The sequence below is a fragment of the Mesocricetus auratus genome, unplaced genomic scaffold (genome assembly GCF_017639785.1).
Source record: "Mesocricetus auratus isolate SY011 unplaced genomic scaffold, BCM_Maur_2.0 Super-Scaffold_100010, whole genome shotgun sequence".
NCBI lineage: Eukaryota > Metazoa > Chordata > Mammalia > Rodentia > Cricetidae > Mesocricetus > Mesocricetus auratus.
This window is the reverse complement of record NW_024429194.1, coordinates 19,041,861-19,063,501: the sequence shown is the minus strand read 5'-3', so window position 1 is coordinate 19,063,501 and position 21,641 is coordinate 19,041,861. Positions and strand designations below refer to the sequence as shown.

The 21,641-nt window shown below is 50.6% G+C and overlaps 1 protein-coding gene across 2 annotated transcripts in view; it reads left to right on the top strand.

Moving 5' to 3' along the window:
- Positions 1 to 21,641, top strand: part of Ramp1 (receptor activity modifying protein 1) — a 46,381-nt gene that overhangs the window by 11,646 nt on the left and 13,094 nt on the right. For both annotated transcript variants that reach the window (XM_005082212.4, XM_021234158.2), the window contains exon 2: positions 4,597 to 4,735. In XM_005082212.4, coding sequence (XP_005082269.1) covers positions 4,597 to 4,735 — 139 coding nt within the window. The remainder of the gene's footprint in view (positions 1 to 4,596; positions 4,736 to 21,641) is intronic.

The window sequence follows — 21,641 nt, the reverse complement described above, 5'->3', positions numbered from 1 at the left end:
AGCCTGCAGGACTTCTGAGGCAAACATACTCCAAGATGATGGCCAGCACCACCACTCCTGATACCCAAACCTATGGTAGCTTCTGTCTGGGTATGATGCTATTTATGCTCAGTTGGGGCATTTTCCAGTAGTAGAGAGAAGGAGCCCAGGGCTGGAGGGATAGCTCAGCCGTTAAAGGCTAGGCTCACAACCAAAAATATAAGAGAGAAGGAGCCCAGCTGCGATACCGAATTCTTAAGTTATGCACAGCCTAGGGGAGCGCCTGTCCTGACAGGCAGCTGAGGGAGCCATATTGCCTCAGTCTGGATTTCAGAAGATAGCATTTGCCAGCACACAGAATGGGCCCTTTGGCTCCAAAAGGTGAGTTTACAGCTTGGGACAGTTTGACCATTTACTGTCACCTATCCTTTAAGAAAGATTAAAAATAAAGCTGCTCTCTGGATCTGCTTTCGGAATTGCCCATGGCCACAGTGTGGATGTGGGCTCTGCATTCTCCAAGACAGGAAAGAATAAGTATAGCAGAGGGTGAGGTGCTGGGCATAGCAGGTCCCCCTTTAGGAGGTGGGGGTGACTTGAGGAAAATGGGAGGTACAAAGGCCAGGCCAGGTAAGCTCAGCTCTGCAGCCAGACCAGGGGGACACTAAAACAAGCCAGGAGATCTTGGTCTTGAAGGCGAAAGAGCAGGGAGGGGGTCATTCCCCAGACAGTGTGGAGGGGGCATGGTCCCCAGCCACTTAGCACCCTTCTCCCTGTTGGGGACCATTTCTCCACAGAAGATATCACAGCCTCTCTGGAGAACTGGCTCTGTGTGTATCTCCTGATTCCCTGGATCCTTCACAGGAGCCTTGGAGACACCAGGTGCCTGTAGCAGATCTCCTCAATACTGATGTCAGTGCACATTGGGTTCTAACAGATGTCACTCAGAACCTTCCCTGAGGCATCCCCTTCTCTGCCCTAAAGTTGATCCTTCCAGAACAGGAAGGAAGACCACAGGCACTCTCGCCCCTCTGTTGCCTGTCCCTTGTACCAGGGATGCCCTCGGGCACCCTGGCTTCCACCCATAGTAGTGTTCCTTGACAGCCCAGTGTGGGTATCTCAGGCATTTGATGGATGTTAATGTGCCGCTCTGCTGCGTGCAGAGAGGACCGCCTGAATGAGTCAGAAACGAACGAGAGACAAAAGCTTCAGAGAAAGGCGCCTTGGCCCCCTCACCATGAGCACCCAGGATGTGGTTGTGGCTGTGGAGGGTGTGGTGTCTTCCTCAGGCTTTAGGGCAGTGAGGGAGGGCAGCTTGGAGCATAGAATTCATGGGAGGAGGGACCAGATGAGGCACAGGCCAAGTCTAGGTGCCAGGAATCATAAAGTATAGGGGACAAATGCAGAGAGGACCCTTGACCCTCACGTGAGACTGCGGGTCATATCCATCCTCGGAGCTCACTGTGTACCTGGTGCTTCCTGTCTCCCACAGGAAGGCTTCCACAAGAGATCCTGGTGGCACAGGGGTGACAGGTTACCCCTTCCCCAGTCTCCTCTGTGTGCACAGCTGACTCTGAGGTCCCCAGGTGCACTCACTGTGCCCGTGTGGCCTGGGCATACATACACTGAGCTGCTGCATGAGTTCAAGTGGGTACAGAGAACCCTGGGGCGTGGAGGTGGGGTCTGCTGCCTTCTGAGCATCCCGAGCTCCGGGTGGGGGCCAGAACATTTCCAGCAGCCCCTCCCACGGCTCTTCCCAGATCTCCTGCCGAAGGCTGTACGCTGAATCTTCTCTGGAGTGCCTCCCAGGAGCCATTTCCATGTCAGCCTTTCCCTTGAGGCGGTCTCCACCCACGACTACTCCAGAACTTTCCCTAAAGGTCCTCCAGCGTCTCCCTTCGCTCTCAGGACTCTGGTGTGTCCCAGCACCTAGCCTCCTTCCTCACCAGTCCCAGCCGAGAGCTGTGATCATCTCTGTGCTAAGCCCACTGTCCTGACACAGCCTCTCTTTCTGAGCAACTGCCCTCCCAGGTGACGCCTGTGGGAGCCTCAGCAGCAGGCACTAGCCTGGTGACAGGCCCTTCTGCAGTGAGAGAGTCCAGGTTCGCAGAGCTCTGCCACTAGGCCTCACGTGGCTCCACACGCTTCTGGGGACAGGGCTCTTGTGTGTTATCTGGGTTTTTATTTTTAACCGAATGTAGGGCTTTGCTTTCATTGCTTTAACCACACTGTCAGGAGACATGGTCCAGGGGCTGTTATCACCATGGGAGGAGGGCTCCCATGCCCAGCTCACTTACCGGGGAAGTCACCGTGTGCACCCCTGGCCTGCTCTGTGCCACCCTGCCCCAGCTTCAGAAACATCGGCCCTAACCATGCTGAGCACCCTGTCCAGGCTCAGGCAGTCCTGTGCCAGCCATTTTTCCTTGGTTATGGTGAGACAAGCAAGTGAATGTAGGGATTGCTTCCTAGGGGATACTCTGTTTCTGCTGTGTGCCTGGGCTCTGCTGGGCTCTGTGTTCATTGTGCCTGTGGTCAATCTGTCCTTGTCAGGTAGTTGGCCCTCTGTGAGATACTTGGTGCATCTGCCATGTCTGTGTCCTCAGAATCCAGGTCTGGGCTGGCAGGTGCCAGATGGGCATCTATAGAATTCACCCTTCCATCTGTTCACCCTGTAATTTCTCCTCCGGACAGCACTGTAGATGGCATCCTCCAATCCCTTTGTCCTTCACCCTCTCTGTGCCCCCTCTCTTCCTTTCCTGCCTCAAAGGACAGGTCAGACTCTCTGGCTATGCTCCAAGCATCCCTGGGGGTCTCATCTCAAGCCAGGCAGCACCAGGACCACATCTTAGACTGTGGGAGCCAACCATGTTCAGGCCTAGCCTGCACTGCCTCAACACCACTGAGAAATCAACACATTTCTGAGACTTCAGCTTCCCCATCAGTAAATAGGTGGTCATAGAAGACTGCCCTTCAGCATGGAAGTGTATGAGATATGGGGGACCCAACAGTTCAGAAGAGCCTAGCACTGACTCCTCTGTGATCTCTGGACCCTACAGGTCCTGGGTCTCCACCCTCTCCAAGCCATGTTCCCAAGCCTGAGACCTCCAGCTGCCCACCCAAGGGCTCAGTTCTTGGGTCACCCGTTGCTGGAATGGTCTCCTTGATCCACAAAGCAGTGAAGAGCACCTTGCTGTTTCTCCTGAGATGTGTTGCTAATGAGATGAGGCTTTCTCCCATCCCGCATCTCTCTGATGAGGACCAACAAGGGTCCCACAGAGCCCTATGCAGTCCTGGATCCCTCTGGGCCCTTCCAGGGGATAGGAAATGGCCTGACTGATGAATGGAGTTGGTCCTTGTTGGGAGAAGATGCCCAGCATGATCCGGGAGAGGGAGGGCTAACAGGTTAGCAGCCAGACTCTGCGCAAAGGGTTTGATGACTGCACTCCCAGCTCCTCCCCAAAGAGCCTGAGAATGGACTGTCCATCCAAAGAGACCTGGCAGATGGGAGGGTAGCAGCCAAGGAAAGATCCTTCTCCTCCAACTCATATCCACCACCACTGGTATTGAGCTCCGGGGAAATAGGTTGCCTTTGAGTTTGTGCAACGTGGGGCTTGGGGGATCATTTTTGATCTTGTATTTTCATCAGACTAAAGAGGGAAGACACAGTTCACTTTGCAGTTTGTCAGCTTGGTTTATGATGGCCAAACACCCAGGCGCAAGGAATGTGTGCAGGGACTGGGCAGTGTATTACAGCTCCATGTGCTAAATTAACAAGGTGGACCAGGACCCTTTTCTGAAGCCCCCCCCACCCCCGGGCAGCAGTGGTTCCTCCCCTCATGTTTGGGGCACACCTGGCTGAGGTCAGCCCTTAGATTTGGAGGCAGTCCCGGGCCCAGTCCAGCAAACTGTGCCTGCTACCTGTGTTTCCACAGCTATGCAGGTGTTCGGAGAAAGACGCTGGGGGGGGTGAAACAGCTTGAGGGCAGTGCCTGGTGCCGATGCCCAGGGTAAGCTTGGAGAAAATGGAGGCCATTGCCAGCAGCAGAAAGTGCATCCAAGCGCCTTGTGGATGCCATTGTCAGTAGGATTTCCATACACAAAGTGACTATGGAAAGAGTCCATTAGGAGCCTTGGGCACAATGGGAATCAGTTTAAGTTATCAATCTGACACAACACAGAAATTACCTGTGAAGATGTGAAGAGTCTCTTCTACCTTGGGTTGACCACAGGTGGGTCTGTGGGTGGTTGGCTTGATGAACTTAATTGATATAGGGTGACTCATCCCACCGTGGGCAGCACCATTCCCTAGGCAGAGGATCCTGAACTATGTAAACGTGGGGAAGCTGAGCAGAGCACCAAGCGAACACGTATGCATTCACTTCTCTCTGCTCTTGCGTGTGGATGTGGTGTGACCATCCGTGCTAAGTTTCTCCCTGAGTTGCTTTTGTTGGGTTAGTTTACCACAACATAGCAAGTATGGGTGCTATCTCCTGATCACACAGACACACGTTTTTGGTGCTCATGGCTCCTGGGATGGGCTAGTGATGGGTGGGGAAGCAATGGGAGAAGCTGGCTACCAGGAAGGAGATCCAGTAACAAGCCCTGGATGGTCTTTTGCAGCCCACCATGTCTTCATGGTCACCGCCTGCTGGGACCCTGACTATGGCACTCTCATCCAAGAGCTGTGCCTCACCCGCTTCAAGGAGGACATGGAAGCCATCGGCAAGACTCTGTGGTGTGACTGGGGGAAGACTATAGGGTGAGTCCTGTTGGGAGAGGAGGGGCTGGAAGACATACCCTCTCCTTTATATTGGGACATCAGGTCACTGACCTGGGGGTAAACCAGAGCCTAAGATCACAGGATTGAGGGCAAAGGGAGTTCCAGTCATTGCAGGTAGACATTCATGAGCGTGGGAGGAGCTGGTTTCTCAATGGCTGTCCAGGTGGTCATGGGTACCAGGGGATCAGGAGATGGAGGGTTCAGATTAGATACCCAAATCAACCAAGTGCCAGACCCTCAGTGACTGTCTTGTGAACCAAAGCCAGGCCTCCAGGGAATCTCTCTGCTGGCTCCTTCCATCCTGTTGTCAATCCAGGGATGTCCTCCCCATCTCTATGCCCAGGCTGCTCTGTTCAGGGATCAGAACTGCAGGGGCAGACTATGACAGAAGGGGTGGACCACAGCCCCACCAAGGATGGCATCCATTGAACCTTTCCCCTGTCAAACTCAGATTTTCATCCCAAAGGCCCTTTTTCTGACCACAGTGTTTGCTCACAGTCTCTCAGACCCCAGTCACCCCACAGCAAGCTAGGAGGTTCTCCCTGGCAGGGCCTTTCCCCCAGCAAGAGCAAGGATCAAAGCTTGGTGTGTCCATGTCCATGGTGCATTTCCTAGGCTTTGTTTCTACTTCGCTGTGTGGGGTTGGAAGCACCCTGGGGCACTGGGGGGTAAGTAGGTGAGTGTGTGTGTGTGTGTGTGTGTGTGTGTGTGTGTATTGCCAGCTCCATCTGGGGTTAGAGTATTACAGAACCCAGGTCTAGAAACAACACCCTCAGACAGTAAGTGTTCAAGAGATGAGCATTAGAGATGAAGAAAGCCTTTGACTCTCAGCCATAGAACAGAAGAAAAAAAAGAGGGGTCAGCTTCTCCAGTGCAGGGAGTCAGGGCAGGAATGTCAACAAAGAGAGAGACTGATAAGAGACAGAGTGGGGGGTGCTCATGTCTTTTCTGGGAATTGGCAACACTCTTCTAGAAATTCAGATACTGCTGCTGACGCCACCACTGCAGCTGTCTCCTCCTCCTTCCTCCTCCCTTCCCTCTTCCTCCTCTTCTTCTTCCTCCTTCTCTCTCTCCTCCACCTCCTTTCCCTCCTCCTCTTCCTTCTTTCCTAGTTTCTAGTCAGAGAGGCTGGTAGGTGTCTATAGCCTCAAAAGGAAAATGAGCACCCAGGCAAATCTGGGTCAAGTTCACTCAATACCACGGCCTGAGCAAAACACTGTTCAAATGATCCACATATGTCCACGTATAGAGCTAAGTGGAATTTGACCCAGAGCTTGAAGCAGCAAAGGAGACAGATGCAATATGGAGGCAGAGACGTCAATCCTCCCTTCCAGATCTAGACCCTTGACATCTACAGGTCATGGGAAGTCAGTGTTGTCAGCAGACAGCCCTTGGGTCCCTGGGAAGTTATCTAGGCAGCAGTTACCACCACACAGCAGAATGGCTGTCTGCAGCTAAGCTCACGGGAACCCAGCTCTATTGCCTCCAAATCATGTAATCTAGTCAACTACAAGTTAGTGAAGCTCAGAGATCTGTCTAGACTTTTCTCTGGTAGCACAAGGAAGGGATTCGTGATGAACTGTGACCCAGCTTGACAGGCTGCCTGGTGTCTGAGAGGATTCTGAAGCTGACTGAGGCCATTCCACAGAACAGGGTTTCCTTCCGTCACACAGTACAGTACACATTAGGTGTGTAGTCTCAATGCCCTATGATAACAGGCACTTTCTTCCAGTGCCCGAGAGAAAAGAGAGGGAGTCTTGGGTGATCCATAGACAGGAAGAGCAGAGGGACAGGAAGTTTCCTTTGGGAAAGTCTCCACAGGGCAAAGGGGGAGCCAGTATCATTCAGAAAGAGACTGTTTGGTGATGTCTCCAGAGACACAGGCTAGACTGGGTTCCTGCTGAAGGTCAGACATGTCCTGTGGGATAAGACCCTGGCATGAGCTCCAGAGCATCCCTTCTGAAGGAAGGCTGGAGAGCATGGGGTGCAGAGCTCAGGTTCACGGCGTGGGACCCACTTTCCCTCATGAGCCTGGGTTCAGACTGTCTCACCCCTCGAGCCCTCCCTGACCTGCAGAGGCTCCTCTTACTAAGTGAGGGCAGTGGCCTTGTCTTTCCCTGCTCTCTGAGGACAGAGGCTTTGCCTTCTTCCCTGTGAGGTCTTTGCCCCAGCAGAGTCTGAGGTCTATGCACACTGTTGAAGACAGTCTCTACCTAGGAAGTCAAAAATGGGAAAATTAGTTCTGTGTTGTTGCTGTGATTAAAATAACCTGATGAAAAGGGGAGAAAAGGGCTTATTTGGCGTACAGTCCCAGGACACAGTGATCACTGTAGGAAGTTAAGGTAGGAACTTCACACCCTACTCACATCACACCCGGTGTCAGAGCAGAGAGAAATGGATGCATGCATGCTTGCTTGCTCTCTTGCTTGTGCTCAACTCAATTTCCTGCTCTTCTATGGTTCAGAATCTCCTGCCTAGGGAATGGTGCCTCCCACAGTGGGCTTGATCTTATTACATCAATTAACAACCCAGATGATTCTCCCCCACAGGTCAACCTGATCTGGCCCATGCCTCAGTTAAGACTCTGTTCCCGGGTGATTCTAGGTTGTGTCAAGTTGATGGTTAAAACCAATCACAGTATGAGATGTCTGCAAACACGGTACAAAACTAAGATTTGAATTAATGCATCTCCTCTGTCCAAGCCCAGGATGGAAAGTTGTCCCCAGCTCAGATGAGCTATATGAACTCAGGTCCTTCAGCTCAGGACCTACATCCCTGTAAACACAGGTGTTCAGAGGCCCCCAGGGCAAGCCTCAAAGCATGCAGTGGAGGACCACTCAGGGTCTTTATCCATTGTGCCCTTCTGGGCTGCTTGGAGACATCTGGCCTTCTCTTCTACACTGAGAAATGAATCAGAGTTGGAAAAGGAGAAGGGACAGGTTGTTAAAATCAGAACAGCCTGTTCTTGGGGCTAATTGGCTTCCTGTCTCAGCTGAGCAGTTTGTATTTAAATGAAAGTTGTGTTTATTATGATCCAGGGAAGACACAGTAGGGCCCTGAGGAAAAGCACTCACTGCCTACGCCCCACAGATCAGTGATTGCTCGCACATGCAGACTGACAGCTAGGGGAAGCCTGCTAGAGATGACAGGGCCGCAGTGGCACAAGGATGTTCTGAGGAAGCAGGGGCCGTGGGCTGTAGATGTGAAAATAGGAATAGCAATGATTAACACCAGGAGATGTGAAAATAGGAATAGCAATGATTAGCACCAGGCCAAGGAGACGTGATCAAGGTCAGAACATCCCGGTTGTGAGCTGGGAGAGTTCACATCACAGCAGCAACCCAACAGATCGTCTAGGGCCTGCAAGCTCCAGGTCTGCGATCTACAATGATGGCCCCAATCATGTTCCTGCCCTCATCTCTGGGCCCTGTGTGCCTGTTGTGTTCCATGGTGAGGGAGAGTTACATTGAGGTGGAACTGAAGACAGGAGCCCGAGATCTACAGAGATCATTCTGGATTACTCAGGTGGACAGGGTTAATCCAGACCTCCCTAAATTGATGCAGGCTCTTTCACTGCAGGACTTTCAAAATGACTTTTGCTCTTTACCAATACCGGTCCTTGTCTGAGCACTTCCTTGCCTTACAGATTTATCTTTTAAGACCCAGGCTAGGAATCAGCCATTTCTTCAAGGACCCTTCATTGCTTCTATCGGGGTGTGAGATTTAGGAACCCAGACATGCATATTAGAGCCCACACATAGACACCCCATGTTGTGCACACGCATACGTGTGTGTACACATGCAGACGCAGGATTAGACGGAACCAGTGTAACTGCACAGGGCTAGCAGAAAGCATGGTTAACTCCTCTTTGTAGGGACTTTAAGAGCTGGTGTATGGGACTCGGGGGATGGCTCAGTGGGTTGGAGCACTTGCTGTGAAAATATAAGGACCTGATTTTGGATCTCCAGGGCCTCACTGAAAAAGCCACACATGGCTGCACCCACTTGTAACCCCAGCAGTGGAGGGAACAGAGACAGGAGGCTTGCTGGCTACTGGCTGCTGGCTTAGTTGATGGAAGAAATAGGAAGGGAACCAGGCTCAATGAGAAACCGTGTTTCAAAGGAACAAATGGAAGAGCAAGAGAGGAAGACAGCTGTCTGCTCAGGCCCCTGGGTTCATGGACACACAGACACACAGACACCAAAACGAAAATAATACTTTTTTCAAAAAGAGCTGGAGTACTGGAGAGATGGCTCAATGGTTAAGAACACTTGTTGCTCTTCTAGAGGGCCCAAGTCAGGTTAACTACATCCACATTATGACTGCCTGTAATCCCAGCTTCAGGGGATCTGACACCCTTTTCTGGCCTCCTTAGATACCCATATATCCGTGGCATACACACACAAACACACACTCACATACACAAACACACACTCACACATGAGCATACACACATGTACATGAAAGAATTGGCCTACATGGTTGCAGAATCCAGGGGGCAAGCAGCAGGCTTGCAGATATGTGGACTGTAAGCCTCAGGGTGGAATTTCTTCCTGTGGGCCAGGTAAGACCCACACACATCACCAGGATTACTCACTGGATTGTGAATGCTAAGCATACTCCCCAAATTCCCTCAACAGCACCCAGACTAGTGGTTGATTTTACTAAATGGGTCCTAGGGCTGGCCATGCGGGCATACTGGGTGAAGTAAGAACTCCCTCCTGCCCTCTTCCCTCTCCTACTTCCCCATTCCCACCCACTTCCTATGGCGTACGTCTCATTGCCCTGTCCTGTTTCCTTCCTGTGTGTTTCAAGACAGGTTTCTCTGTGTAGCCCTGGCTGTCCTGGAATTTGCACTGTAGATCAGGTTAGCCTTAAACTCAGAGATCTGCCTGCCTCTGCCTCCCCAGTGTTGGTATTGAAGGAGTGTGCCACCACTGCCTGGCTCCTTCCTGTGTTTCTTCTGTGCAAATATGGAGATGTGTGTATTTTTCTTATATCTTAATTCTTACAGAAGGGACAGCACCTAACAGCCCCCCTCATACTCGAGATCACCTGTTTACTTAGCAACATGTTCTGGGGCTTCGTCCCTAGCAGGAGGTGAGGAGCTTCTCCATTTTCACAACTGCCTAATATTCCACTCTGCAGTTTCTCAGCTGCCTCCTTGTTTTTTGCTCAGTATTCACACAGGCTGTCTGTGCCTTCCCACACTACCCACTGTTGGGTGAATACCTAGTCTCACAAGGTCAGAAGGTGGAGTCACGGGGGACTGCAGTTTCTACTGTGTGTACCCCCATTTGTGTCCCCAAGGCTTTTCCAGCAGATTGTGCCATCCTACTAAAGCTGTCACTGTCTGAGAAATGGCGGCTCTGGTGAGTCTGAACTCATGTTTCAAGGGTCATTCTTTTTGTGACTTGTTTTCCCAGCTCTTTCTAAAACATTGAGTTTCCAGTGCTTTCTGAGACCTGTGACTGCCGAGGAGACTCCACGCATGTCTCCCTGGCCTCCCCCAGTTGTCAGCCATCTTTTGGCATGCATTTGTAGGGGTGTGGTTCAAGACAGGGTTTCTCTGTGTAACAGTCCTGGCTGTCCAGGAACTCACTCTGTAGACCAGGCTGGCCTCGAACTCACAGAGATCCGCCTGCCTCTGCCTCCAGAGTGCTGGGATTAAAGGCGTGCACCACCACTGCCCAGCAGCAGCATTCATTTTTTTTTAACTCAGCCAGATTTATCAACCTTCCTCGTGAATGAGTTCCAGCAAAGCTGAAAAGCCATTCCTTACACTGGCTCTTCGTTGAGCTTGTATAGTTCTGCTGGCTGCAGCTACATCCGTGCCAGGCTGAAGGTTATCCCTTTGTCCAGATGTGAAATGGAGATCAAATTCTATCTTTTCCTGGGGTGTTTCATTTGTTACAAAATCTGTCTTTCTGATGATGGCTTGAGGTTGTCCTTTGTAGGACACAGACTATACTGGGAGGGTTGATGGGACTTCAAACCAGCTAGATAGCTGAGTCTGCCTGATAATCTGTGGCCCTTGACAAACCAGGCAGAAGGAAGACCCCTGAATTATTTTTACTCTGTGGCCCAGGGGTGTGGCTCAGTGGTGGAGCCTGAACCTGTTTCTGGAAGGCGCTGAGCTCTGTTCCAATTAGCACACACACACATTTACACACAGGAACACATGTCCATTCTGTGCATCTCAGAGACAGAAATTGCCAAGTAACATCACAGAGAAGCCAACAGCATTCAGGATCCTTTCCCACACGCAGAAGGCTTGCTGGAGTGGCTCACCTCAACCCCTGGCCTGATTTGATTTTTAGAGGTCAAGGTATACAACAATTGGGATTTCATTTTTTTTTTTTTGAGACAGTCTTACTCTGTAGTCCAGGCTGACTTTGAACATGCTACACAGGCCTGGCTAGCCTTGAACTTGTGGCAATCCTCTCAGCTCTGCCCTGAGTGCTGGGAACACATACCTGTTAAGGTATATAACAATTAGTTACCTGAGCACCTAGATATTCACATCAGCCCAGGGCTCAACAGCAGCCTCCACTTTGACTGTGACCCCCCTCCCACCGTCCCGCTTTTCATCTGTTACTTCCCGGGTGGATCTGTCAGGATGCCTGTTGGGAGAGAGGTTCAGGGTTAATCTGAGTCCTGGGCAGCAGCCCAAGGCATTTCAGGGTCAGCAGCACAGGGCATCGCAGGGTCAGCATCACCCAGCAAAGTACCTGCAAAGCATATGAACTCAGTGCCAGGCCTCACTGTATGCTGGGCTGAGAGCTGTCATTACTGGGTTATCTCATTAAACCACAGCCCAGGCCTACTAATAGGAACATAATGTCATCTAGAGTATTAACTGGGAATCTAATCTAACTGGGGAAGGTAGAAAGAACATGGAAAAAAGTGTCATGGGAAACTCACCACCAGAGACCTTGCTGCAGGTAGGGAGAGAGGAGAGAGAGGAGAGAGAGAGGGAGAGGGAGAGGGAGAGGGAGAGGGAGAGGGAGAGATCTGGAACTTTCCAGATCCAGCTAGAAAGTAGGTGCTTTGTTGCTTTTTAACCTATTCTTAAATATTTATCATCATTATTATTGTGTGTATGCATAATGTGTGGGGACATCTATGCCATGACCCATTTGTGGAGGTCAGAGGACAACTTGCTGAATTTGGTTCTCTCCTTCTACCATGCGGGTCCCAGCAATTGAACTCAGGTTATCAGAATTGGCACTGGGTGCCTTTACCCTCTAATCCATCTTATCAGTGCTAACCTATTTTTTAAACTGATACATAAAAACATAGAGATTGTATATGCCAGGTGGGCACCATGTGATGTTTGATATACTTTGTGATGTTTAAGTCATGTTAAACATCTGTCTTAAGCATTTCTCTCTCTCTCTCTCTCTCTCTCTCTCTCTCTCTCTCTCTCTCTCTCTCTCTCTCTCTCTCTCTCTGTTTTCCAGGACAAGGTTTCTCTGTGTAGCCTTGGCTATCCTGGGACTCTTTCTCTGTAGACGAGGCTGGCCTTGAACTCAGAGATCCACCTGCCTCCACCTCCTGAGTGCTGGGATTAAGCATGGTACCTCACTGTGCAACCACAGGCCATCATTCCTTGCTCCTGTTACTTAACTCCAGTCTTTCCCCATTCCTCCCTGCCCTGTCTGCCCACCATTTGATCATGACACCCCTATTCTCATCTGTCTTGGGGTCAGTGTGTGAGGTCCTATGTGTGAGTGAGATCATGTGTTTGTCTTTCTGTGTCTGGCTGACCTCACTTAAGGGTTCAATTTTCCACCCCTGTCAAAATGGCGACACTTAGTTCTTCCTGATGGCTGAAGAGTGTCTAGTCATGCGTTTGTATCATGCTGTATTTGCTCAGTTGTCCAATGATGGGCATTTAGGCTCTCTCCGTTTCTCAGCCGGTGTGACCACTGTCTCAGAAAATGTGAGCGCACAGACACCTATTCAACAGAACATCATTTCTACACAAACCAGAGATAGAATTGCTGGACTGTATGGCATTTCTGTCTTCAATTTTTCAAAGAAATTTGCTGGTTTCTCACCTCATGACAAATACTAAACTAGTGCTCTGTTTTTCTTCCTATCGTCATAATCAAGAGCATGGCCAACAGAAGCTCGGAGAGGAAAGGGCTTATGTCAGCGTATAGTTTATAGTCCATCGCCCAGAGAAGCTAAGGGCAGCAACTCAAGCAAGGCAGGGCCCTGAGCACAGGACCTGAAGCAGGGGCCGTGGAGGGGTGGCTTGCTCTCCAAGGCTCCCGCACCTCCCAGTACCACCTGACCAGGTTGACACTACCCTGGAGGGCTGAGCCCCGTAGCAATCATTAATCAAGAAATGCCCCATGGGCTTGCTTACAGGCCAGTCTGATGGAAGTGGTTTTTTTTTTCTTTCTGGCTCTGTCTTCCCAGATGACCTAGTTTGTGTGACTGACAAAAGGGCTAGCCCTCACAGTTGGTTAAGAGGGGAAGCACCCTGCTCTTTCCTTCCTGAACAGCTTCAGGCTGTGAGTTGTCACCTTGGGTGAGAGAAAGATGTTAAAGACAGACAGATAGCAATCTAGACAGGGCCACCACCACCTGCCATGGCCCACACACAAGAATTCAGTGGCACCCCCGAGCACCGTTATCTTCATGACAGGCCTGCCCTCTGTGCGAGCCATTAGAATTTGTAAATGCAGGCCCTATCTGCTCCCACTCAGGGGATCTTACGCTGTCCCCATTCCAGAGATCCAGCTCTCCAAGGACCTGGGAAGCTGAGAACCCAATGCTGTCCCCAGGGGTGTGGCTCTGACTTACTGACCCCAATCTGAGTCATGAAGACCTTCCAGCTGATCTAGAAGCTGTGGAGTTATGGATAGGGCTGCCAAGGTCCCCAGAAGTGAGGTTGGCCATGCTATGAGTTAACAGAAGGACAAATGTCTGCGCATGGCTACTCAGAATCCTATATATTCAAATCGCTGTTTTAGATCATTGATTTAGGCAGGATGCGATGACCCATGTGTCCTGCTTGGGCCTGCTGCCTGCCCTGCTATGCTGGAGCACACAGCCTCCTTTGTGTGTTCAGGGCAAGAGTTGAGGCAGGAAACTCTCTTAGCTCGCAGCAGTCTGGAGGAGTTGCCTGTTTTGAATTTCAACAGGAACGAGAGGGAGGCTTCTCCTTAGACCTCCAAAGGCTCTGAAATGGCTGTCAAGCAGCAGGCAGGCATGTGAGTTTCTCCAGCCTCATGCTCCACCTGCCTACTCCACAGGGCAGCCTTGTCACCAGAAGCCTGACACAGGAGACTACCCACTGACCTGCATCCGTCCCACCCTGCCACCCTGGGACTATCTCAGTTACCATGGAGATATACCCACCGAGGCCTGCACCCTAGAACGTGGAATGTGCCAGTGAGCACTGAGGTCACATTTGTGCTAGGCATGGTGACTATGGGGCTGGTGACCTCATGTGTGATAGTGGGAAATTGGGGGTGGCATGGAAGGGCTTCTTGGCTTAGCAGGTACCCTGGGAGATCAGGTGTTGCAGGATCTAAAGCAGGCACTGCCTAGGCCAAGGCTACTCCCTGCCCACCACCATACACTATACTGTCTCTCAGGCTCAGGTTTCCCTTTGACAGAGTAAAGGTAGAGGGAAAAAAACCAAAAGCCTTACATGCCTCAAAGGTGACTAGTAGTTGGAGCTGTGGAAATAGCTAATGATGTATTACATGGCATAAAACACTAGTACCCTGCCCACCGGGACCTGCGGTCCAGATCCAGGTCTAAACAACAGAACTACACTTTAGAAACGGGGCTTGCTGGAGGAAGAAGGAAGGCACAGCCAGGAGCTTTCTGCATCCGGGTCTAGGGTCACAATGGAGCCAGCAAAGGAGCAGAAGGTCACCCTCTGCACCATGCACCAGACAGTGGGTATAGACAAGGAGTTGCAGGAGACCACAATCCAAGCTGAGGTCAGCCGTTACAGCTGACAGTCCACCCCACCGAGGTCCGTGCTTTTACCCTGCCTGCACCTCTACCTGTACTCCACGCTAAAGGAATTATCTTTATTTTGAGAGTGACAGGAAGCCCTTCTGGACTGCAGTAGCAATTCACTTGAGATCACCTCACAGCAAAGATCCCCCGGGTGTGTGGAGCCAGCCTGCTGGGCTGGGAAGACAGAGAAGGGAACCCCATTTCCTTCCTCAGCTCCCAGAGAGGGGCTGCTGGAAGCCACTCCTTTCTACCCAATGACCATTGCATCATTCTTGCAATTTCTGGGCATCTTACTTGTGGGAGATAGGACTGAGTGTCACAGAAAGTGGATACCTCCGTAGGCATGGTGGCCATTATTGTGGGCTCTAACCAAGCACTCTGTGCTGTCATTTTCATTTGCCTTGTTTTAAAATCTCTGATGTAGGGTTCAGCCAGACTCCACGTCCAAGAGTGAAAGGTTGAGTAAACAGTTCCCACCTCGTAGAAGGCTAGCAGGTGGAATGTATCCACTGATGTAACTTGCTAGCATCTCCCTGTGGACACATTGTTTCCTGGCTCTCACCCAGAATGCTCCAGAGCCATCCAGGCTGTGCGGACTCAAACAGCCAGGTGCTCACATTGGGCTTCAGTGAGCCTCCTTCCTGGCGGCCTTCTGCGGTGTCGGCAGGATGAACACACACTCCTGGATCTTGTGTGTTGTTGGGGAAAGCCGGGTGGGTGGAGGGGATAGCCAGCGTCCCTTGCACAAGCTTCCTTCACCCCAGCCATCCGCAGGCCAGAATTCAGAATCTCCCCAAATCTCCCCCTCCCATTCACTGCTCAGTTGGTGAGCCTTCCGGGGGGGTGGGTGGGGGGGGACACAGGAAGGACCCTTATCAACTCTCTGTGGGAAACCCCGTGTGGTAGAGCACAGCAGCCTTCCCTGCGTTTATTTTGAAGCTCCCTTTTCCCTTAAGGGATTTTTGGAACTGAAACATTTTACCTAACACTGAGCCATCTTTCATGACCTTCAGTCCCCTCCTCTCTTTTTTTTAAATAAATTTTTATTTAAATTGAAAACAATCTTATTTTACAAACCAATCCCAGTTCCCTCTCCCTCCTGTCCTCTCATGCTCCCTAATCCCCCTATCCACTCCCCAGGGACGGTGAGGCCTCCCATGAGGGATCATCAAAGTCTGATACATCATTTGGGGCAGGACCTAGGCCCTCCTCCGTGTATCTAGGCTGAGAGAGTAGCCCTCCATAGGGAATGGGTTCCCAAAGCCCATTTGTGCACTAGGGATAAACACTGGTTCCACTGCCAGAGGCCCCATAGACTGCCCTCTTGAAGTGGTATGCCCGCATGTGCTTCATTGGCAGTGCCTGGGTTTCCTCCTGTCTCCTTCAGGATCAAGAGCTCGTTTGCCTGAGGGAATAGACACAGCAGACGGTGGGGAAGACCTTGGTGGGAGAATGTGTGAGGAGTCCATCACCAAACCATCAAGTCTCCCGTTCTGTCCTCTGCTTCCTTTTGGCTGTTTCTTGTTTTGACGTTTTTATTTCGTCCTTGTTGACTCAGTCCAGCTTCCTCAGACTCGCTCGCTCTACCAAGACACACAGCGGCCCTTGGAATGTTCAGTCTCCTACATTCTCAGGCCTCCACTCTTACTTTCTCTAGCTGTTTCTTTCTTTTCCTGCTTAGTTGTCACTTCCTTCACCAGACGAAAATGAGGAGGAGGCTGGATGGGACTGGAGCAATAACTCAGTAGTTGCGGACACTGGCGCCTCTTCTACAGGACCTGAGTTTGGTTCCCAGCCCCACATGGCAGCTCATAACCATTCATAGCGCCACTTTCAGGGGACCCAGTGCCCTCTTCTGACCTCCACTCACACCAGACATGCCCGTGGTACACATACACACACGCAGGCAAACCACCCATGCACATAAAATAAAAATATTTTTAATTTTAAAAATTTTAAAGAAATGAGGAGGGGCCTGGAGAGATGGTTCAGAGGTTAAGAGCACTGGCTGCTCTTCCAGAGGTCCTGAGTTCAGTTCCCAGCATCCACATGGTGGCTCACAGCCATCTATAATAGGATCTGATGCCCTCCCTTGAATGCAGATATACATGCAGAGCACTCATACATAAAATATAAGTAAATAAGACTTTAAAAAATAAATGAGGAGACCCATTCCTTCATGGCTGAATGGGGTCATCTAAAAGGCAGGCTGTGCTTCGGAGAATGGTATCATTAAATTGTGTTTTTATACTTTAACCTTTATAATCCACTTTACCTCTTAAAAAAGCTTAGGAGCTGGGGAGATTAGTCAGTGGATAGAGGGTTCATTGCACAAGCATGAGACTCTGAATGCAGACCACCTATGTAAGAGCTGGGTGTGGCCAAGTGTGCCTGTAACCCCAGCACTGGAGGAATCTGAGGCAGGAGGATGCCAGCGCTTGCTGGTCCACAGCTCTAGCTGAAACCTCCAGCTTCAGTTTCAGCAAAAGACCCTGTCTCAAAAATTATGATAGAGCCCAAGCGAGGAAGATACCAGGCATCTGCCTGTGGCCTCCACACTGTGCAGACACCTGATTTTAAAAGATGGTGTTTCGTTTTCTTGCTTTTTCCCTAAGATTTAGTCGTCTCCCACCCCCAAGTTTATATTTTCTTACTTTTAAATACTAGTAAAAGCTGTGATTTTTTTCCTTCTTTTGTTTTGATTGGTTGGTTGGGTTGGGTTGGGTTGGGGTGTTTGGAGAGAGTACTGACAATCCTTAGGCAAATGTTTTTTTGTTTTTTGTTTTTTTTTTGGTTTCTCTGTGTCACAGACCTGGCTGTCCTAGAACTCTCTCCGTAGACCAGGCTAGCCTCTGCCTCCAGAGAGCTGGAATTAAAGGCATCTGCTGCTACCGCCTGGTGGCAAATGTATCTTAATCCTCACAGGCTCAGGTTTTTATGCTCTCCTGTCCAATCCTCTCCACTGGACCTAGGGCCTGCCTCATGCTGGCATGTGACCTTTGAGTCACATCCCAGCCACACACGGTTCTTAATGCCATTCCCCGACATAGAAAGAGGAAACAGAGCAGGTGAGCGTTTGTGTTTCTTTTGAAGTTCTCTGTGGCTTCCTACCTGAAGATTTTCTGTGAACCCAAGAAACACTGTGAAGTCTGCTTCCTTCTCTTAATCCCCAGAGCAAGTGTGAATGCTGGGCAGCTCTGTCTGCAGTGGATAGTGGGTATGAGTCTTCAGTTCTAGCGCTCCTTTTTATTTGTATTACTGTTCTCTGTGTTATTTTTCTATGGGGCATCTGCATACGTATTCTGCTGTGTTCTGGGCATGCCACAGTGTGAGCTGCTGTTGCCAAGGCTGCCTCTTAGCTGTCCTTGTCACAGGATCATTTAGCTGGACATGATGCTTGGTCTCCTATTGACAGAGACATCCCCGCATGTCAGCGGCTGGTGGTCCGCCCACTCGTTGATCTTCCTGTGTGTTCCTGTTGGTGCTCATTGTTCTTATTTCCACATGGACGGCAGTAGCCTCCTTCCAGAGGCTCGGGCGTGGAGTTTGTGCTCTTTGTTCTCTCAGGCACTCTCCTTTTTGTCTTCCTAGTCTTTCCCCCCTCTTTCCATGCCCCCCCACCCAATTGTTGAGACATGATGTGTTTTCTCCTTTTAAGTGAGACTGCAACATTGGCAAGCTGTTTTCCACCCAAGCAGCCACGGTGTGTGAAAGATACATATTCATATGCTTGTGTTTATTTTCTTACTTGTCAATCCACACAAGTTGGGTCCCTCTCCTTGAAAGAGCAGCAATCTCTGATTCCCGCCCCCTCCTCCCTCCCTCCATCTCTCTCTCTTCCCACCTCTCTTCTTCCCCTCCTGTCTCTGTCTCTCACTGCCTGACTGCAGTTATATGTTCCCAAACCTGCCCCTCCCTCTGGGTCCTCCGTCTGGTTTGACTTTTCCACTGTGTCTGTCTTTGACAGTCACACTGCTGAGTTGGCATTTCATCCAGGCAACCCGGGCTCTGTTCCGGCTTTTGTTCGCTTTGCAGATGGTTGTTAATTTCCACATGTCTCGTTATATTTTAACGCCATTACCCCCTCTCATTCCCTCTCACACAGGTGATTGTGTGAAGTAGCTCCGACAGATAAGCTGTGTGTCTAAGACATTCACAGGATTCAGATTTGCCTAAGGTGCCTCCTGCTGCCTCTGTGTGTTAGCGACAGCTTGGCCAGGCGACAGCCCTGAAGTTCTCTGAAGCTCCTCTCACCGGGTTCCTTTGTCTACATTAGCAGAGAAGGCAGAGCAGCTACAGTTGATTGTCTGGCTGACTGACTGATGTGTGCCTGGAAGTCCTTTCCATGATGGTGGCTCCCTTCAATTCCTGGGACATCAGCTGGTGAAGTAGCTCCTAGCTCTGATCCTTGAAGGACAGACATTCTCCTCACACTGTCAGCCTAGGACTCTGCAAACCCAACACTTTCTTCTGCCTCTTGGTCCTTTTCAGTGACTGTGGCTCTTTGGTCATATTTTTATATAAATTTTTATTTAATTTAAATTAGAAACAAGTTTGCTTCACATGTCAAACCCATCTCCCTCTCCCTCCCCTCCTCTCCTGCCTCCCCTTCAACCCTCCCCCAACCTCTTCTCCAGTCTCCATTCCACTCTCCAAGGAGGTAAGGCCCTTCATGGAGCATCTTGAAAGTCTGTCATATGATCCAGGGCAGAACCTAGGCTCTCTCCCATGTGTCCAGGCAGAGACAGCATCCCTCCATGTGGAATGGGCTCTCAAAGTCCATCTAGATGACAGGGCTAAATGCTGATATATTGCCTGAGGCCCCAAAGGATGCCAAGGCCTCGTCACTGACATCCACATTCAGGGGGTCTGGATCAGTCCCATGCTGGCCTCTCAGCTATCAGCCTGGGGTCTATGAGCTCCCCCTTGTTCAGGTCAGCTGTTTCTGTGGGTTTCACCAGCCTAGTCTTAACCCCTTTGCTCATCACTCCTCCCTCTCTGCAGCTGGGTTCCAGGAGTTCAGTTCAGTGTTTAGCTGTGGGTGTCTGCCTCTGCTTCCTTCAGCCACTGGATGAAGGCTCTAGGATGGCACACAAGGAAGTCATCAATCACGTTATAGGGAAGGGCATTTAAGGTGGCCTCTCCAGTATTGGTTAGATTGCCAGCTGGTGTCATCCTTGTAGGCCTCTGGACATCTCACTAGTCTTTGGTCACATCTTACACTCTTTTTACTACTAGCGGCTGCATCCTTTTTTCTCTCTGGCTGTGTTCTTCCAGACAAGCTGGTTTTATTTCTGGCCTTTCACTTTTTAGCAGTTTCCTGGTTGGATGTTGCAATGGCTGTCAGTTGACACCATAGTGCTATGAGCTGACCTTTGCCACACCCCAGACCTGAGGACAATTAATTGGTAGAACAAGGGATGGCCATTTGGAGCTCTGACTTGTGGAAGCTCTGCCGGGTCTTTATGACTCCAGGGCCCAAGGGGTGGCAGAATTTTAACGGACAACTCCTCTGGAGATATGGCCAGGCAAGAGGGACAGACAGAGCCTGGTGCCAGCATAGAGGACACCTGTGGATAGTAAATAAAGGGATGTAGCAAGTCAGTAATGCAAGCACCTGAGTCCCCCTCCCTAGCTGGCCCTGGGTGGGAGTAAACCCCCCAAGCCATGTGGGTCTGAGGCTCTGTGTGGATCTTGGTACATGGCAGCTATCCTGTGACCCAGGCTTACCTCCAAGATGGTTTTGAGTAGGAGACTTCCCCAGAAGCTAACAGTTTCTCTCTTTCAGTGGGGACAGTAGCTCCCCATTGTCCCTGGTGGGTTCAAAGGCTACAGAGAGACATTTGCAGGAACTGAGATGTCAGGTGCAGTGTGCCCCCCCCCCCGTGTGGGGTGGCTCTCCTCTGGCAAGTTAGGTAAGGGTCTGGGTACCTGAGAAGCCTTTAGAGGTGATGCTCGACTCAGAGTAACAGCTGCTTTCTGGGGATATAGCAGGCACATAGTCAATGGTGCTGGCCACCAGGACTGAATAGGACATGGCTTTTTGCCCTCCTGCAGCCATACTCCTTGAGATGTGACCCAGCAGCAGGTGGGGATGGACCCCATCATTCCTAACCAGCACACAGCCCACCCCACTAGGCTGGCTCAGCCTCCTATCTGAATCAAGGTCAAGACAGGAAGTGAGAGACCGCAAAGAAACCACAGCCAATGTCCCTTCTTCTAGGGGCTTTAACCTCAAGTCCCTTCCTGATTCTCTCTGGGGCAACTCCCTCCCTGTGTCATGTTCCCAGTCCCTCCATCCAGCTAGTCACTGCAGGGACAGTGAGCACCAGTAGGCCTCTGCTTCAGTGTCTTGGTTGTCACTTTAGGCTCTGACAACTCTTACTGCACATCCTGTCCCACTGAAATAGCCCAGCTCCCTGGCTTGGCTTATGTCCTTGGAACAGAACCCAAGCAAGTCCCTTCTTTATGTCCTTCCAACCTGTGTGGTATCTTACACACATGACAATAGAACTCCTCACCTTTGTGGCAGCCGATGCAATGCCAGGCTCTATACTGAATCCTGGGACAAATGGTCTCACTTACCGGCATATCTCAGGAACTCACCAAAAGAGTTATCAAGAGGTGGATCCCAGTTAGCATAAAACCAGAGACTGAGGGTACCCAGGATGCGGGGACCCTCAGTGGGGGCTGTCAGTACAACCAGTGATCCCTTAACCCATTTAAAACTGAAAACATTAAGGCGTTATGAATAGTAATGTGCTATCTCAAAGTCACATTGAGAGTGGACACTCCAGTAGAATGTTCCAGTTCCTTCCCTTTCCCCCCCACACTCAGGATTTCTCTAATCCTTGGAAGAGGTTAGGTAAGGACAGAAGGTAGAGAATTGGCCAG